This window comes from Chanodichthys erythropterus, chromosome 5 (genome assembly GCF_024489055.1).
Source record: "Chanodichthys erythropterus isolate Z2021 chromosome 5, ASM2448905v1, whole genome shotgun sequence".
NCBI lineage: Eukaryota > Metazoa > Chordata > Actinopteri > Cypriniformes > Xenocyprididae > Chanodichthys > Chanodichthys erythropterus.
This window is the reverse complement of record NC_090225.1, coordinates 5,643,154-5,658,382: the sequence shown is the minus strand read 5'-3', so window position 1 is coordinate 5,658,382 and position 15,229 is coordinate 5,643,154. Positions and strand designations below refer to the sequence as shown.

The following is a 15,229-nucleotide window of genomic DNA, read 5'->3' as shown; positions in this document are numbered from 1 at the left end:
CTCTCTTATTTTGTTAAAATTATTCACATTTTCACAGATTCTAAGTGATTCACACACTTTTTCTTGCAACTAATATATATATATATATATATATATATATATATATATATATATATATATATATATATATATATATATATATATATATATATATATATATATATACACACACACACACACACATATTTTACTATTATACACTACTGTTTGAAAGTTTGGGGTTAGTAAGATTTATTACTTTTGTTCAGTTTTGTCAATTAATACTTTTGTTCAGGTCAAGGACACATTAACACATTAAGACATTTATATGGTTATAAAATATTTGTATTTCAAATAAAAGCTGTTCTTTTGAACTTTCTATTTATCAAAGGAACCTTAAAAAAAGGCACAGTTTCCTCAAAAATATTAAAGCAGCACAACCGTTTTCAACGTAATATGATAATATTAAGAAATGTTTCTTGAGCAGCAAATCATCATATTAGAATGATTTCTGAAGGATCATGTGACACTGAAGACTGGAGTAATGATGCTGAAAATTCAGCTTTGCATCACAGGAATAAATTATATTTGAAAATATAATAAAATAGAAAGAGGTTTTTTAAATTTAATAACTTTTTACTGTATTTTTGATCAAATAAACGCAGCCTTGGTGAGCAGAAGTGAAAAAAAAAAAGTGACTCGACTTCAAACACTTGAACGGTAGTGTGTATATATATATATATATATATATATATATATATATATATATATATATATATATATATATATATATATATATATATATATATATATATATATATATATATATATATATATATATATATATATATCTTTTCTAGTTTGATGTCAGTGAGATAAACCCGAGAAAGAGAGCAAACAGAAAAAGAAAAAAAAATGAGTAAAATAAAATTGTTGCCAATAATATTATAATAACAACTAATAATGGAAGCTTGACTCAAACCAAGCAATGGCACATCGGCAGTAAAAACAACCGAACCACAGCGGAAAAAAGATCCTGCACAGTGGCAACTGTGAACGCTGATCAAAAACAGTCATGCGCTACAGCTGAGCTCAGAGGTGTAGGCTCCAGTGACAGAGCACATAAGCGCATGCAGGAAGCCAGCGGCAAAAGACGACACATGAAGAGAGTGTGTACCTGAAGGGGGAGGAGGGGGAGGGGGAGGGAGGAGTGTGTTAGTCTTGCCGGGGCCTGAGACTGGTGGTGCGGGTGCGTCTCTCATACCATACAGTTTGGACTCTTTGGAAAGGGTTCTGGGAAGGGAGGATCCACGCGAGGCATTGGGCGAATCCATCTTCAGCATTTTAGAGTTGTAATGTAGCTGTAAACAGACAGAGAGGGGGAGGATGAGTGCTACAGTTAAAACCAGTCATGAAAAGTATACATTATTGCATCCATTTAGTTTTACTGCTGTTTTACATTTGCAACATGTTTTATTATTATTATGTTTAATATTAAATAGATCTATAGGTCTATGAGTGTATTTGAGAGGGTTTTATGTGGTGGAACACCCAAAACTTATGTCTCAGATGAAAAATTTGTAGCTAAAATCCTTCTGTGTGCATTCGGCTTTACTTAAACCATATCAAAAGATCCACTGCAGACCTTAACATCCACTCCAGGGATGTAGAAGACCGTGGTCTCAATGTCACTGGCCTTGCTCTGCAAAGAAGTGGGTACTCGCTTAGCATTCAGCAGATGAGAGCTGGAGCCTAAACTGTGCTGCAGCTTTCGCTTCTTAGGAGGAGAGTCCTGATCCAGACTCCTCGAGCTCCGCTCACAACTCCTGAACAACAGAGAGACATTTTAGACGCTTTACAGCACTGATCAAGATTAAATCCAGAAGAATAGAGTGCTGCATGGATGCCGCATTTTTGTAGGCCAAAACCTGGAAACGAGTTAGCATTTTAGCGCTTCCGGTTGCATCGTCCTGAAGTCAATGGATTATTTGAATGGGTTTTTGGTTAAATGCCTGAGATAAGATCAAGCTCAAGATATTTTCGAGTTTTATTCTACAGCATAAAATTCAAATACCCCCTTGTGATTTTTAAAGCTTTTACTTGTTTTACTTTTAAAAGCAATTGCTGACAAGTGGCTAAATGAGGTTGCTGGGAACATTAAAAGTCATCACGCCGTACACAAACTCATCTACTCACTAGTCCACTTTCACAGCCTCATTGCATTTATAACCACGCTTTTGCAATCTATTCCAACTCAAATTTTCACTAAAAATGCATTTCAAATAAACACTGAAAGAGTTGTTGGAGGCATAGTGATGGTAACATTGCTTATAGCCTATGTTTAGCTTTTTACTTCTAGCGATTGAATTTAAGCTTCAAAATTCATAAAATTTGTGTTAATTTTGACAGTAAATTTTGATTTTAGTCAAGTCTTTTGACTAAAATGCCATTTAGTTTTAGTCATATTTTAGTAATCTGAACTGTTTTAGTTTTAGTCTAGATTTAGTCAACTAAAATCTAATGGGTTTAGTTAAATTGTAATGCATTAATTGAGAATTTCTCTAAAATTTCCAAACATATTATATAGGCTACTCCTGGAGAAAACATCCATATTAATATCAATGATATTAAAATTTGAACATGCAATACAGACTCAGATTTAACTGCTGTGGTATTTAACATTATCTTAAAATGTAATAAAACCACTTCTCCTAAAGAAGAACATATGGTTTTCTTTTCATTTAATGATATATGCATTCTTTATAACCACTTGCAACATTATTCTTTAAGCAGACATATTAATTGTTATAAATTAAATATAATTAATCCTTATTGAAGCCATTAAAGAAGCTACTATGTTGATTAATATTAAGAGCACAGACGGCAGCAGATTTATGAGGCTGCTGTCACTTTAAGACAGAAAGCTGGGATACAATACACTGATGCAAATCCGTTACTCTCACAACTGTTTAGGTTTTCTTAAGACATAACTGACTGTGTTTACATGAATACTTTCCAAAACAGACATTTTGACAATGTTGTGTATATTTGTCTGTTCGAATGAGAGTTCAATTCATTATTTGGACGCTGACTGAGAGGCGGCTTTCTGTGTGCACGGCTGAGCAGTTCATGTGTGTGCGTACAGAAAACCGTACCAAATACAGCTCTCTTTTGTGTCGTCACGCTTTTTCAGATCTGTCCATATGTCTGCTCTTTTCTTTGTCCCAGATGTTTACATTTTTGAATGTTTTCATGCAACAAGTGTATGCCACCTTATGTCCCGCCGGGTAGATCAACACGTTACAATTCAAATGTGCACATTTCACGCAGGACATCGGTTCTGACTGGATCTCTTCCAAAATTGTCCTTCCCTAATATTTTAATCTAGTTTTTATTTGCTGATGAAACAAAACATCCCAATCTTTTGTTGGACAAAGAGTTTATTACATGCAATAATACTAAAGTCAATGGAAAAAATCCTACTGGGCTCTTGTTGAGGGTACAAGGGTGATGCTAACGTTTATGTTGGCCTACAAAAATATGTCATTGCTGCAGTGGTGCAGTCCATTTTAATTTCAAATTGTGATGTGTGGGCATTTTTGTGTGTCTCTTCACCTCCTCAGCGCGAGATCTTCATGCTCAGGTGGCTGGGTGCTGGGGTGCAGCACACACTTCCCGCTATCAATCTCGACACGCACGTCCAGCTCAAAGTCAATGTTCCGTTCAGTGGGCGGAGCTAATCCTCCACGCTGAGGGGGTGTGTTGGGCCAGCGCTCGCTGAATAATGCAGAAAGTGCAGATGACTTCCTCTGAGAGCCCCTGAGAAGCACAAATATATAGACCATCAGCTTAGGAAGCGTGCCATTGTGTTTGTCGAGTGTTGCATGCGCTGTGTGTTTTCACGCACCCTGGTCTGCGATAATAGCTGTGCGGCCTGTCCCTGTCAAACTCGTCATCTTTATCCGAGTCCTCTGACGATGTCGAGGAGAGGTCGTCACGGCGACTGTCATCAGGCTGGAAGGGAATGGTTGGTGAAAAGACTGCGGGTGTGCCAGGGGCACTGAACACTGAGCATGATGGGTAATGGGCAGGATCATCAATGGTGACAGACAACAGGTCCACCTCTGTCTCCTCCGGGAACTTCAACAATCAGTGAAAGCCAACAGTCAGAAGATCTGTCTATGCATCTATTCATCTATTCATTCATTTCTCTCCTAAAGGATTTACATCTCTTCAACTACGTGAGTGTTGACATATCCAGGTCACATTTCACCAAAAAAAAAAAAAAAAAAAAAAAATCAAAAAAGGGAAAAAAAAAAAAGAAAGGTTTTATACTTTACATAAAAAATATAGCATATTTTTAAGCTCATTATTATAGCTGGTATTATCGATTTTTAAATGTATCATTATCGCCCAATACTGGAAGCAAATCAGACATTCATTCCTTCAGTTATAATGCTAATGTTTTGATGCCTAAATTCATATAGTATTTAAAACAATTGATTTTATTTTTAGTAAACTGTATTTTTTTGTACTTAAAGCCTTATATATATATATATATATTAGTGCTGTCAAACGATTAATTAGGATTAATCACATCCAAAATAAAAGTTTGTTTACATAATATGTGTGTACTGTGTAGATTTATTATGTATATATATATATATATATATAAACATTTTATGTATAAATATAATATATTTAAATATATACATACATGTGTGTATTTAAATATACATAATAAATATACACAGTACACACATATTATGTAAACACAAACTTTTATTTTGGATGCGAATAATCGTTTGACAGCACTAATATATTATAATGCATATTTTTATAAATAATCGTAACCAATATTATAAACTTATTATAATATTTGTGGATTCCTTGTTACATCTGAAATAGTTTTTTTGTCATGTGTTTATACTTTGTGTAAAAATGAATAGATAATTATTAAAGGGATCATTCACCCAAAAATTCTGTCATCATTTACTCACCCTCAAGTTGTTCCTTGCTGAACACAAAAGATATTTTGAAGAGTGTCTGTAACCAAACAGTTGATGGGCCCCATTAACATCCATAGTATGGAAGGAAAAAAAATATATACTATGGAAGTCAATGGGGTCCATCACTGTTTGGTTACTGACATTCTTCAAAATATCTTCTTTTGTGTTCAGAAAAAGAAAGAAATTCATACAACTTGAGGGTGAGAAATGATGACAGAATTTTAATATCAGTGCATCTCGACATTTTACTTTTAAGTTTGTAATTACCATTATACTTAAATGGTGATTCTCATTGTTACTTATTACATACTATAACACTTAACTAATGTTTGTGGAGACACTGTACCAATGCAAAAAAATGTTACAGTTTCTATTATTTTTTATGTGACTTTGTGGTGAAATATAACCCTGACATGTCTAAAAGCTCAATGAGCACTAACCTATTTTATTGGGTCAATATATTAGATTAATGCTAATCTATGTTTGTAACCGAAAAAAAAATCTACCTTTCAAAATAGAAATCCCTTTTATTCAACTGCCTAACATTTACAAATCATCTCCTCAACTGGGCTTCTATTGAGATGATTGAATTTAAGAGTGCAATAATATATCCACTGAACACTAACAGGGCAAATCTTTTGGTCAGTTAATCTATCCATCCATCCATCATTCTGTCCCTGTATCTGTTAATGTGCTCATAACCTAAACTGAACTGATTCTGGTTCAATTCAAACTGAATCTGTTGGCTGATGGCTCATAACCAGTGAGCACTTTAGAGAAAGCTTTTCCTTTTCCCAATTCATGCTTTCCACTAAGACCCAGCGGAGGAGAGAGGGATGAGAAATGGAAATATGAAAAGATGGACAGATGACAAGACATCATGAGCTATGCAAAGATTTAAGATCAAGATCCTGACATGCTGAGGAAACAAGAGCTGATTAGTAATACAAAACACAGCACAAGAACAGCTTCAACATATGGAGCGAAGGAGTGTGTGAATCAATGTGTGAGTAGAGAGATCAAGAGAAAATAAGACCACTTTCAAGCCTAAGATCCAAAAAGGCTAAAACCATTTGACCGAGAAAGATGATTTTTGATTGAGCAGATTTAGATTCAGCAAAATAAGATTTTCATGCACAGAGAATCAGAGGTGATTTTAAGAATTTGATTTTGATCGTTTTTCTTTGGTACCTTAAATACAGAGCCAGCTGGACTTGGGATTAGGTTTGGGGTGTCCATCTTAAACACAAACAGACTTATGAAAACCCCATCCATAAATAAAACCGGTATACTGAGCTATGCAGTACATGAACATATGTGTTCAGTACAGTATGTGTATACTATGTAGCTTTCATTAAAGGGTTTGTTCACCCAAAAATGAAAATTCTGTCATTAATTACTCACCCTCATGTCATTCCACATTCGTAAGACCGCAGTTCCTCTTCAGAACACAAATTAAGATATTTTTAATGAAATCCGAGAGCTTTCTGTCTCTCCTCAGAGATCAAAGGCAACTACTGCTTTAAGCCACTGGAGTCACATGAAGTACTTTAACGATGTCTTTACTACCTTTCTGAACCTTGAACGTGGTAGTTGTGTTGAATCTCTATGGAGGGACAGAAAGCGCTCAGACTTCATTAAAAATACCTTAATTTGTGACCCAAAGATGAACAAAGTTCTTACGGGTGTGGAACATCATGAAGGTGAGTAATTAATGACAGAATTTTCATTTTTGGGTGAACTAACCCTTTAAGTCAAGAGTGAAGCACTTGCATGTAAAACCACTGAGTGTGTGTGGAAAAGTGTGTGTTTGTCCAAGCACACCACTGTTCAAAAATTTTAAAATGTTTATGCTCACCAAACCTGCATGTATTTGATCAAAAATACAGTGATATAGTGAAAAAATATTACAATTACTACAACTTTTTGTATGCTGATTTATTTACAATTATTATCAAAAGTTGAAAACAGTTGTGCTGCTTAATATTTTGTGGAAACCATGATACATTTTTTCAGGACTTGATAAAAAAAACAGCATTTATTTGAAATAGAACCGTTTTCTAAATGTCTTTACTGTAACTTTTGATCAATTTAATGCATCCTTGCTGAACAAAAATATAATTTTTGAATGGTAGTGTATGTCAAAAGCAACACTTTAGTAAACTTTACAGCTTCGTTGACATGTAAACAATGAACATGAAGATGGAACATTAAGGTGCGTTCAAGCCATGTCATAATTACCGTAATGATTCTGAACTTTATAAAGCCTTCACGTGCTTGCAGAACTTGTAAACTCGTAACTTTCTAAAAGCTGCGACTTGTACCACCTGACCACTGCAGGTGTGTTTTCAGCTTGAAGCGGCGCTGTGCAGACCGAACGGTGTATGACATCAAAGTACCGTGAGAGCGATTCGAAAGCATACAGAGCATTATTTGCAGTAATTAAGACATGGTGTGAACGCAGCATTAGACTGACAACAAAAAGATGCATAAAGCATCTCAAAAGAACATATATGCAGAGTCAGCCACACACAGATGTATGCATGCACAATACCGTGTCGATGTTGAAGGTAACCCTTGGTGCTGGAGATGCTGTGTCCACTTTGATGTCTGGCAGATCATCCCTTTAGAGAGACAAAATGGAGTTTAACTGAAACCCATCTGCAAATAACTGCGTGTGTGTGTTTGTCTGTGTGTGAGAGTGAGAGTGTGTACCTGGGTCTATCCGACCTCTTCACTGCTGGTCTGCCTGTTGCTGAGATGCTCTTTGACCTGCTGTTGCTGTAGCTGGGCTTGTACCCTAAACCCCATTTATCTTTCAATGATGCAGCCTAAACAAAGAAGAACCATTTAATCTCCATCAGACTTACAGTGTAGTAAGACATTAATAAGCAGTAATAAAGCAAAATCAAAGCGATTCGTACCCGCATGCTGGAGCGCCGCAGCTTCTTGCGCACATCTCGGCGGATGTCATTGACAGCGACAGATTCCAACTGCTGATAGCGCTGGATTTCCTGGTTAATAGTGCCTTCACTTGCTCCCAGTTTCCTTAAAGAGGAAAAAACAAGAATTATAGGGATTTCTTATAAGCAGAAGACAATTATTTGAGGTATTTCGGTTCTTAATGTTATTCTGATGTTACTTGAGATCGTCAATGACTCTGGCCTGCTCATTGAGTTCTCTAATGTCCACCAGGCGCTTGGAGAACTTTCGTCCACGAGCGTCGATTATCTGATTGCTCATCACAGCCTGCCTGCGCAGGTCAACAGACTCCTGTAAGAGGGAAACTACTGTCAAAATAACAGATTTAGATACAAGACACACTTAGGGGTGGGCGGTATGACAAAAATCGTTTATTTATTAATCGTCAAAAAGCACACATATACTAAACATAATCAGTTATTAATATTTTGTTGGTTCTTTCTTGTTTTTGCATGTGTTAATTGCTTTGTTTGACAGAGTGGCCAAAAATGATGTCTGCACAATTTGGCATGTTTCATTGCGTTATCAGAAATAAAATTGACTCCAAACACAACTGCGCAATATGCTTATACATTTGTATTCATATTTGAATAAGGGGTGAAGATGTCAATTTTCCTAGGCCGGATATCACTTTTGGCCACTACAGAAAATATATATGGCGTTTTCAAAATTAACGAGTTAATGCTTGCAATTAATTTTTTCAGTTTAATGTGTTACAAATATTTAGCGCAATTAAAGCAGCATTCGTTTTTCCCATCATCCTTTAGCAAGTGTTACATTATATGATCACCCTAACATTCATTCAAGTGCTATAAAACCATATCTGTACTGGCGCACTGACTGTGAATCTCCTTCGTGACAGATAAATACGACTCATGCACAGTTTTGTGCACAGAAAGCTGCTTCAGGTAGCTCTCTGGCTGCACCGAGTACTCTTTTGCGCTTGAATAGACAAAAACGAACAAAAGTAAGCCAAAATGCCACTTTCTTTAATATCCTCATAAGCACAGTCTTAAATGAGTTAAAGTTTTAAGTGACCATAAAGAGTTGTGAGGACACTGGCTGTGTGTCAGATCTGCGTCATGTGAGTCAGGTCTTAAAGTGACAGCAGCCTAATAAACCTGCTGCTGTCTGTCATTGTTAATCAGAAAAAAGAGAGAAAATCACTCACTGCTCTTGACTGAATAACTTTTGTAGCTTTAATAAGGATTAATCTGTATTTAATTTATAATTTATGCAGTGAAGACTGAAGTGTTTTATAACTTTATTCAATTTCTGAATATTTCCTACCTGTTAGATCAAATATTTAAAATAAATCTCAATGTTTTCTTAGGGCTGGGACAATATATTGATTCCCGATCGATACAATGAATGAATTGATATTTTCTCTCTCTAATCGATTCTGAGCTTAGTTTTAACAGCAGATGGCGCTCTAGGCTAGTTTTTAACCGCACACTCAAACGCTCACAAAGAAGACTGCTGGACAGCAGTCATGTAAGTGGTTAAATATACTTGCACCTCGGCTCAGAATGCTTTTATTTTTTCTACATTAATTTGGAGATTAACTGTGCAATTATTACAATATAAAAATATATTAAAAACTTCACTGTTAGGTGTGATTAATTGCAATTAATTACAAAAAATGTGCGATTAATTTGTTTTTTTTAATCGGCTGACAGCAATAATATTATATAATATATATATATATATATATGATATATATATATATATATAATATATGATATATATATATATATATATATATATATATATATATATATATATATATATATATATATATATATATATATATATATATATATATATATATATATATATATATATATACACACACACACACACACAGATACACGTACATATGTATATATGCACACATATGTATATATACATAAACGGTATATTATATATACTATATACTTGCATATTTCAACAGTCGCACAATACCATCATTCCGCCCAGCCCTAGGTACAGTCATGCTTAAGAATCTTTTCCAAAATCACACAGAATATTAAATGCAGTCAAAACAAATGTGGATCATTACAGACAAAAAAATCAAAATCAAAATCAAAACACCACCCCAAAAATCTGATTACTGAAGCAAAGCCAATTCATGAGAAATGCATCCTTTGGAAATGGGAAAAAAAGTAGATGTGACTGGCCAGCACTCATTTCTCATGGAGAGGAATCAGATGAAACTAAAAAGCAGCAGGAAACTGTAGACTCCAGACTCGCTCGAAACATATTTCAGTTGCTCAAAACCAAGAGTTATTGGCACAAATTCAGCAAGGTTTTGAGCGATTTGACTGATCTTAAAAGCAAGTCCCACCCTGAGAATAAGAACACTATGGAGAGAAAGAATGTGACAGAGAAACAGAGAGGATTGAAAAGCAAATGGGAGCTCTGAAGTACATACACAGCCCCAGGACAGGGGTCTGGGATGTCTAGTTCGTTCTGCATTGGCTGTGGATGACAGGCGAACACTTCTCGACTTTAGCCGAGTGATTGTGGATGATGGAGAAATATTACGACACTCAGAAGGTGAGAGGGGAGGGGGGCTGGGGCTAATGCCCAGAATGCTGTTCACCAGCCGCTTCCTGAACGAAAGTCTGGGGCTCAGATCACCTTCAGGACACTGCAAACATGGGCCGGTTTAAAACAAACACAAACGCACACTACTACACAGACACAAATGAGCACAAATACAAAAAAGAAACTTCACATTTCAAGTTATGAACACAAAAATGACATCAATATCCAAACATCAACAAAACTGACAAAACACACAAAAAATGTAAATTAAAAATAGAAAAATAGCCACAAACACTTTACAAAAGTGAGCCAACAAATGTTGGTGACAAAGAGTGCGAGCTCTGACCATGTGTATGGGGGGAGACATGCCATCGCTCTCGTCCTCGTCTGACAGGTCAGCCATGTTGACAGAGTTGAGGTCTGTGATGTCATCGTTGTCCTCTTCACCAGTCAGAGAGGTGAGCGTGTTACCCAGAGCATTCAGACGCTTGCCGATGTTGGGATCCATGTGCACATCGATACCACACATCTTCCACAAGACATTAAGGGTCCACGTCCCTGCGCTGCTGCTCTCTGGAGTATTGAAAGGTTTTGTTATTTAATAAAGACAAAAAGTCAAATATGAGCATGAAATCAAAATTGGCAATGTTTACTTTCTTAAAGCACATTCCTGGTCTTGCTGTGGTCATTTGATCAATGTCACCTTTCAAGAGATTGAGGTCAGTAAGATTTTTTTTCTTTAGAAATACTTTTACTTAACAAGGAAATATTAAAGGTACACTATAGGTGCTTTTCCACTGAAATTACCCGGAACAATTTGTCCCAGGAACTTTTTTCCTCAAGACCTGTTGCTGTTTCCATCGTGATCTAAAGTACTGCAAAGATTAGGCATATTAGTGCGGTGATGTACAGTCAAACCAAAAATTATTCAGACATTTTTGATATATTTTTTACTAGTGGGTGCAGGACACTATAGTTCATTTATGTAAGTGAGGGTAGCAAAATAAAGTATTATACCCAAAAATTCTTCATACAGTGGACTACCAGTAAAATTGATACAAATTTGGAACCAAAAACTACTCAGACACTTTGACTTGACTATATTTTGCTTAAGTATTATCTGACAGCGAGCAACTTTCCAGTTCCCACTGGATTTCGTCCTCCACATATAAGCTTAATAAAGCCTGAACCGCAACAGACTTTTAAAAACGGTGGATGCTGCGTGGAGTCAACCAATCAAAATGTTAAAATATAAAGGCTTATAATAGGCTTACCATAGTGAATCAGGGTAAGACAGAAACACATTTTGGAAGAAGGATTGATGATATATTGACTTTTAAATTTTGTTAATTTTGAACAAAAAAAGTTATAGTGTACCTTTAAAGGTGCCATCAAATGTTTTTTTACATTGTAATATAAGTCTAAGGTGTCCCCTGAATGTGTCTGTGAAGTTTCAGCTCAAAATACCCCATAGATTTTTTTTTATTATTATTTTTTTTAACTGCCTATTTTGGGGCATCATTAACTATGCACCGATTCAGGCTGAGGCCCCTTTAATTCCTCACACTCCCTGCCCACGGAGCTCAGCTGTGCACAGATCCAGACGTTAATACTGGCTTGCCTAATGTCTTGAATGGCTGGCATATGCAAATATTGGGGCCGTACATATTAATGATCCTGACTGTTACGTAACAGTCAGTGTTATGTTGAGATTCGCCTGTTCTTCGGAGGTCTTTTAAACAAATGAGATTTATATAAGGAGGAAGAAACAATGGAGTTTGAGACTCACTGTATGTCATTTACATGTACTGAACTCTTGTTATTTAGCTATGCCGAGGTAAATTCAATTTTTAATTCTAGGCCACCTTTAAATTGATCAAAAAGTGACAGAATTCATTTTGTAACATTATAAATGTCTATTATTTCAAATGCTGATCTTTTGCACTTTCTATTCACCAAAAAGAATCCTGAAATTGTTTTCACAAAAATAAAGCAGCATTGTTGAACCATTCTCAACATTGACAATAATAAGAAATGTTTTTTTAGCAGCAAATCAGCATATCAGAATGATTTCTGAAGGATTATGTGACAGTGAAGACTGGAGTAATGATACTGAAAATTCAGCTTTCCATCACAAGAATTAATTATATTTTAAAATATATTAAAATTGATATGAATTTTAAATTGGAGTAGTATTTCACAATATTAGTGTATTTTGGTGAGCATATGAGACATATTTACAAAACATTAAACAATTTTACCACCCCCAAACTTTTGAACAGCAGTGTTTGTTAAAAGTATTCTTTTTTATTGTTGATTTTGTTTTAGTTGAATATACCATTTCATTTAGATAACTGAAGTAAAATGAATTCAGAAGATCATTAACACATACCTGCAGAGGCCTGCCCTGTCGTTCTGGAGCAAACCTCATAAGTACCATCAGGGACAACACCTAAAAAGCCACAGTGAGCATTTCAAGAATCAGGGGAGCGTTATAGGATGAAAAATAGATACAACACATTAACATCAAATGTCACTCACAGGCATTCATGACCAGGTCACCTCTGACCTCAGGTTTCCAGTCATCCCAAGTTGTCTCAAACCCCTCAGCAAATCTAATGCAAAAGTTCTTAAAATGGCCTTTGCTGACCAGAGACTCGGAAGAACAGGCTGTTATTAGTGTACTCTCGATGGTTAACACCAGTGCTGAGCCATTGTCAAGATCAATACTGTGATTAGCCTAATGTACAGAAGAAAAAAAAAAACAGTAAAACATTGAACATCAATCATTCTGACCCATGGAAAGGGAAATATTTCAAAGATAGAAACCCTAATCCTAACCATAACTCTATAGTTAGTACATGTATTACTCAGTACTTATTTGAGTAAGTACAATGCAACTAAGTCACATTAAAATAAAGTGTAACCCAGTTAAAGGCCTGTTCACACCAATCTGATGAGTTTAAACATTGAAAAGAATGAAAAATAGATGTATCCACCTGTGAGGAGCTGGTGATAGGCAGGCAGATGCCCAGGTCATTGACAGTGAGCTGTAGGAAGAGAGTGCTGAAGGCCTGGACGCTGGTCTGCTGTATTGCTGGCAGTTTGTCTACCACCTCTTTGGTGGCCATATGAATGTCCGAGTTGAGAGCCAAGCGCTGTTCCTTCCAGTTATCATAGGCAGCCTTATAGTTCAGCCAGAACAACACAGCTAAAAAAGACACAAATATGCAATTACAAACCAAAAAAATCCCCCCCGATGGATAAATAAAGCAAAGTGTGGACTGACCTCTGTCAAATGCCACTGGCTGAGCAAAAACAATAGGACGGTTGAGTGTGATCAAAACAGCCTCTTTGTCAGAGCTGCTACTGATTTCCTCCTGAAGTGCATTCCGCAAACCGATTCGAGTGCGGAAGTACGCCACCTGGTGGAAATCTGACCCCGCCTCCTCATACACCTGCAAGAGAAAGTGTTACAACAACAGTGATAACTGGTAGTGTTATAGTGCTGTCAATCGATTAAAAAAAAATAACTAATTAATCACACATTTTTCTGCAATTAATCGCGATTAAATCACACCTAATATAATTTTTTTTTTTTTTTAATTTATATTGTAATAATTTCACATTTAATTTTTCACATTTAGTCACTCTTTGTAAACTGTTAACTGCGAGTGCCGTCTGCTCTCATGTCCAGTCATTTACGCCGTCATCACCCGGGTGTTGATACAGGTGAGACCTTAACAGCACATGTTGCTATCTGTGTTTAAACTAAACTCATTTAAGCCTTGCTGATTTAAACCTTCAAGAACAAGACGCGAAAGAGAACTCGCACGCGCTGTGAGAAGATTTGTGCGCGCTCATCCGAAGCGCGCACACGCTTATTCCAGTCAGCGCGCAAATACTGAGTTCTCCCTCAAGTCTTGCGCTTCAGCGGACAAATTCATACAAAAATTATTTCAAAATGCCCGTCTTAGCGAGTATCCTAGCAAACATAGTCGGTTATGTCTTAAGTGAACGTATATTAGTCGAGAAAGACAGCGCATGTGTAACAGTATATGTACTGGATTGTGCATGTCTTAAAGGGAAAAAAAACTATTCCTGCTGCCTGTATTTAATGTTAAATCAAATAACAAAGAAATCACTTACTGCTCTTGACTGAATAGTTTTTGTAACTTCAATAATAATTAATCTTTATTTTATACAGTAAAGATAATATGCAGTTACTTTATCCATTTTCTGTACCTGAAAACGACTGTTAGATACCTGAAAAACCTGAAAAGCACTGTTCCTGGATCTGTTTTTTCGCTATTCTTTATTCTTTTTCATGTATTATAAAAGTATCGGATGGGGACTCGGTATCGGTAGATACTCAAAATCAAATGACTCGGACTCGGACTCGAGGGCAAAAAAACGTGATCGGGACATCCCTACAGTATATTTTAAATATTTGATCTAACAGATAGGAAATATCCCAAATCAAAGCAGTTATCAAATACTTCACAGTCTTCGCTGTATAATTTAGTTTAAAATATAGATTCATTTTTATTAAATCTATAAAAGTTAGCGATTTCTTTTTCTTTTGTTCTTTGATTAAAATTAATGGCAGACTGTTAATTAGGCTGCTGTCACTTTATGACCTGCTGAACATGACGCGGTTCTGCATCCTATTTTCTCACAACTTTTTGAGTTCATTTAAGACTAACTAA

General features: G+C 35.9%; 1 protein-coding gene across 11 annotated transcripts in view; it reads right to left on the bottom strand.

Annotated features, from left to right (window-relative positions):
* kiaa1109 (KIAA1109 ortholog) overlaps nt 1-15,229 on the bottom strand; it is an 89,455-nt gene that overhangs the window by 18,395 nt on the left and 55,831 nt on the right. For 3 of the 11 annotated variants that reach the window (XM_067385768.1, XM_067385770.1, XM_067385769.1), the window contains exons 55-69: nt 13,810-13,978; nt 13,520-13,731; nt 13,062-13,260; nt 12,913-12,972; nt 10,867-11,093; nt 10,405-10,623; nt 8,131-8,261; nt 7,913-8,036; nt 7,704-7,819; nt 7,543-7,612; nt 6,180-6,227; nt 3,887-4,119; nt 3,595-3,798; nt 1,601-1,805; nt 1,157-1,340 (exon numbers count right to left, since the gene is read on the bottom strand). In XM_067385768.1, coding sequence (XP_067241869.1) covers nt 1,157-1,340; nt 1,601-1,805; nt 3,595-3,798; nt 3,887-4,119; nt 6,180-6,227; nt 7,543-7,612; nt 7,704-7,819; nt 7,913-8,036; nt 8,131-8,261; nt 10,405-10,623; nt 10,867-11,093; nt 12,913-12,972; nt 13,062-13,260; nt 13,520-13,731; nt 13,810-13,978 — 2,401 coding nt within the window. The remainder of the gene's footprint in view (nt 1-1,156; nt 1,341-1,600; nt 1,806-3,594; nt 3,799-3,886; nt 4,120-6,179; nt 6,228-7,542; nt 7,613-7,703; nt 7,820-7,912; nt 8,037-8,130; nt 8,262-10,404; nt 10,624-10,866; nt 11,094-12,912; nt 12,973-13,061; nt 13,261-13,519; nt 13,732-13,809; nt 13,979-15,229) is intronic. The other 8 variants (XM_067385774.1, XM_067385771.1, XM_067385775.1 and 5 more) reach the window with 8 other exon arrangements.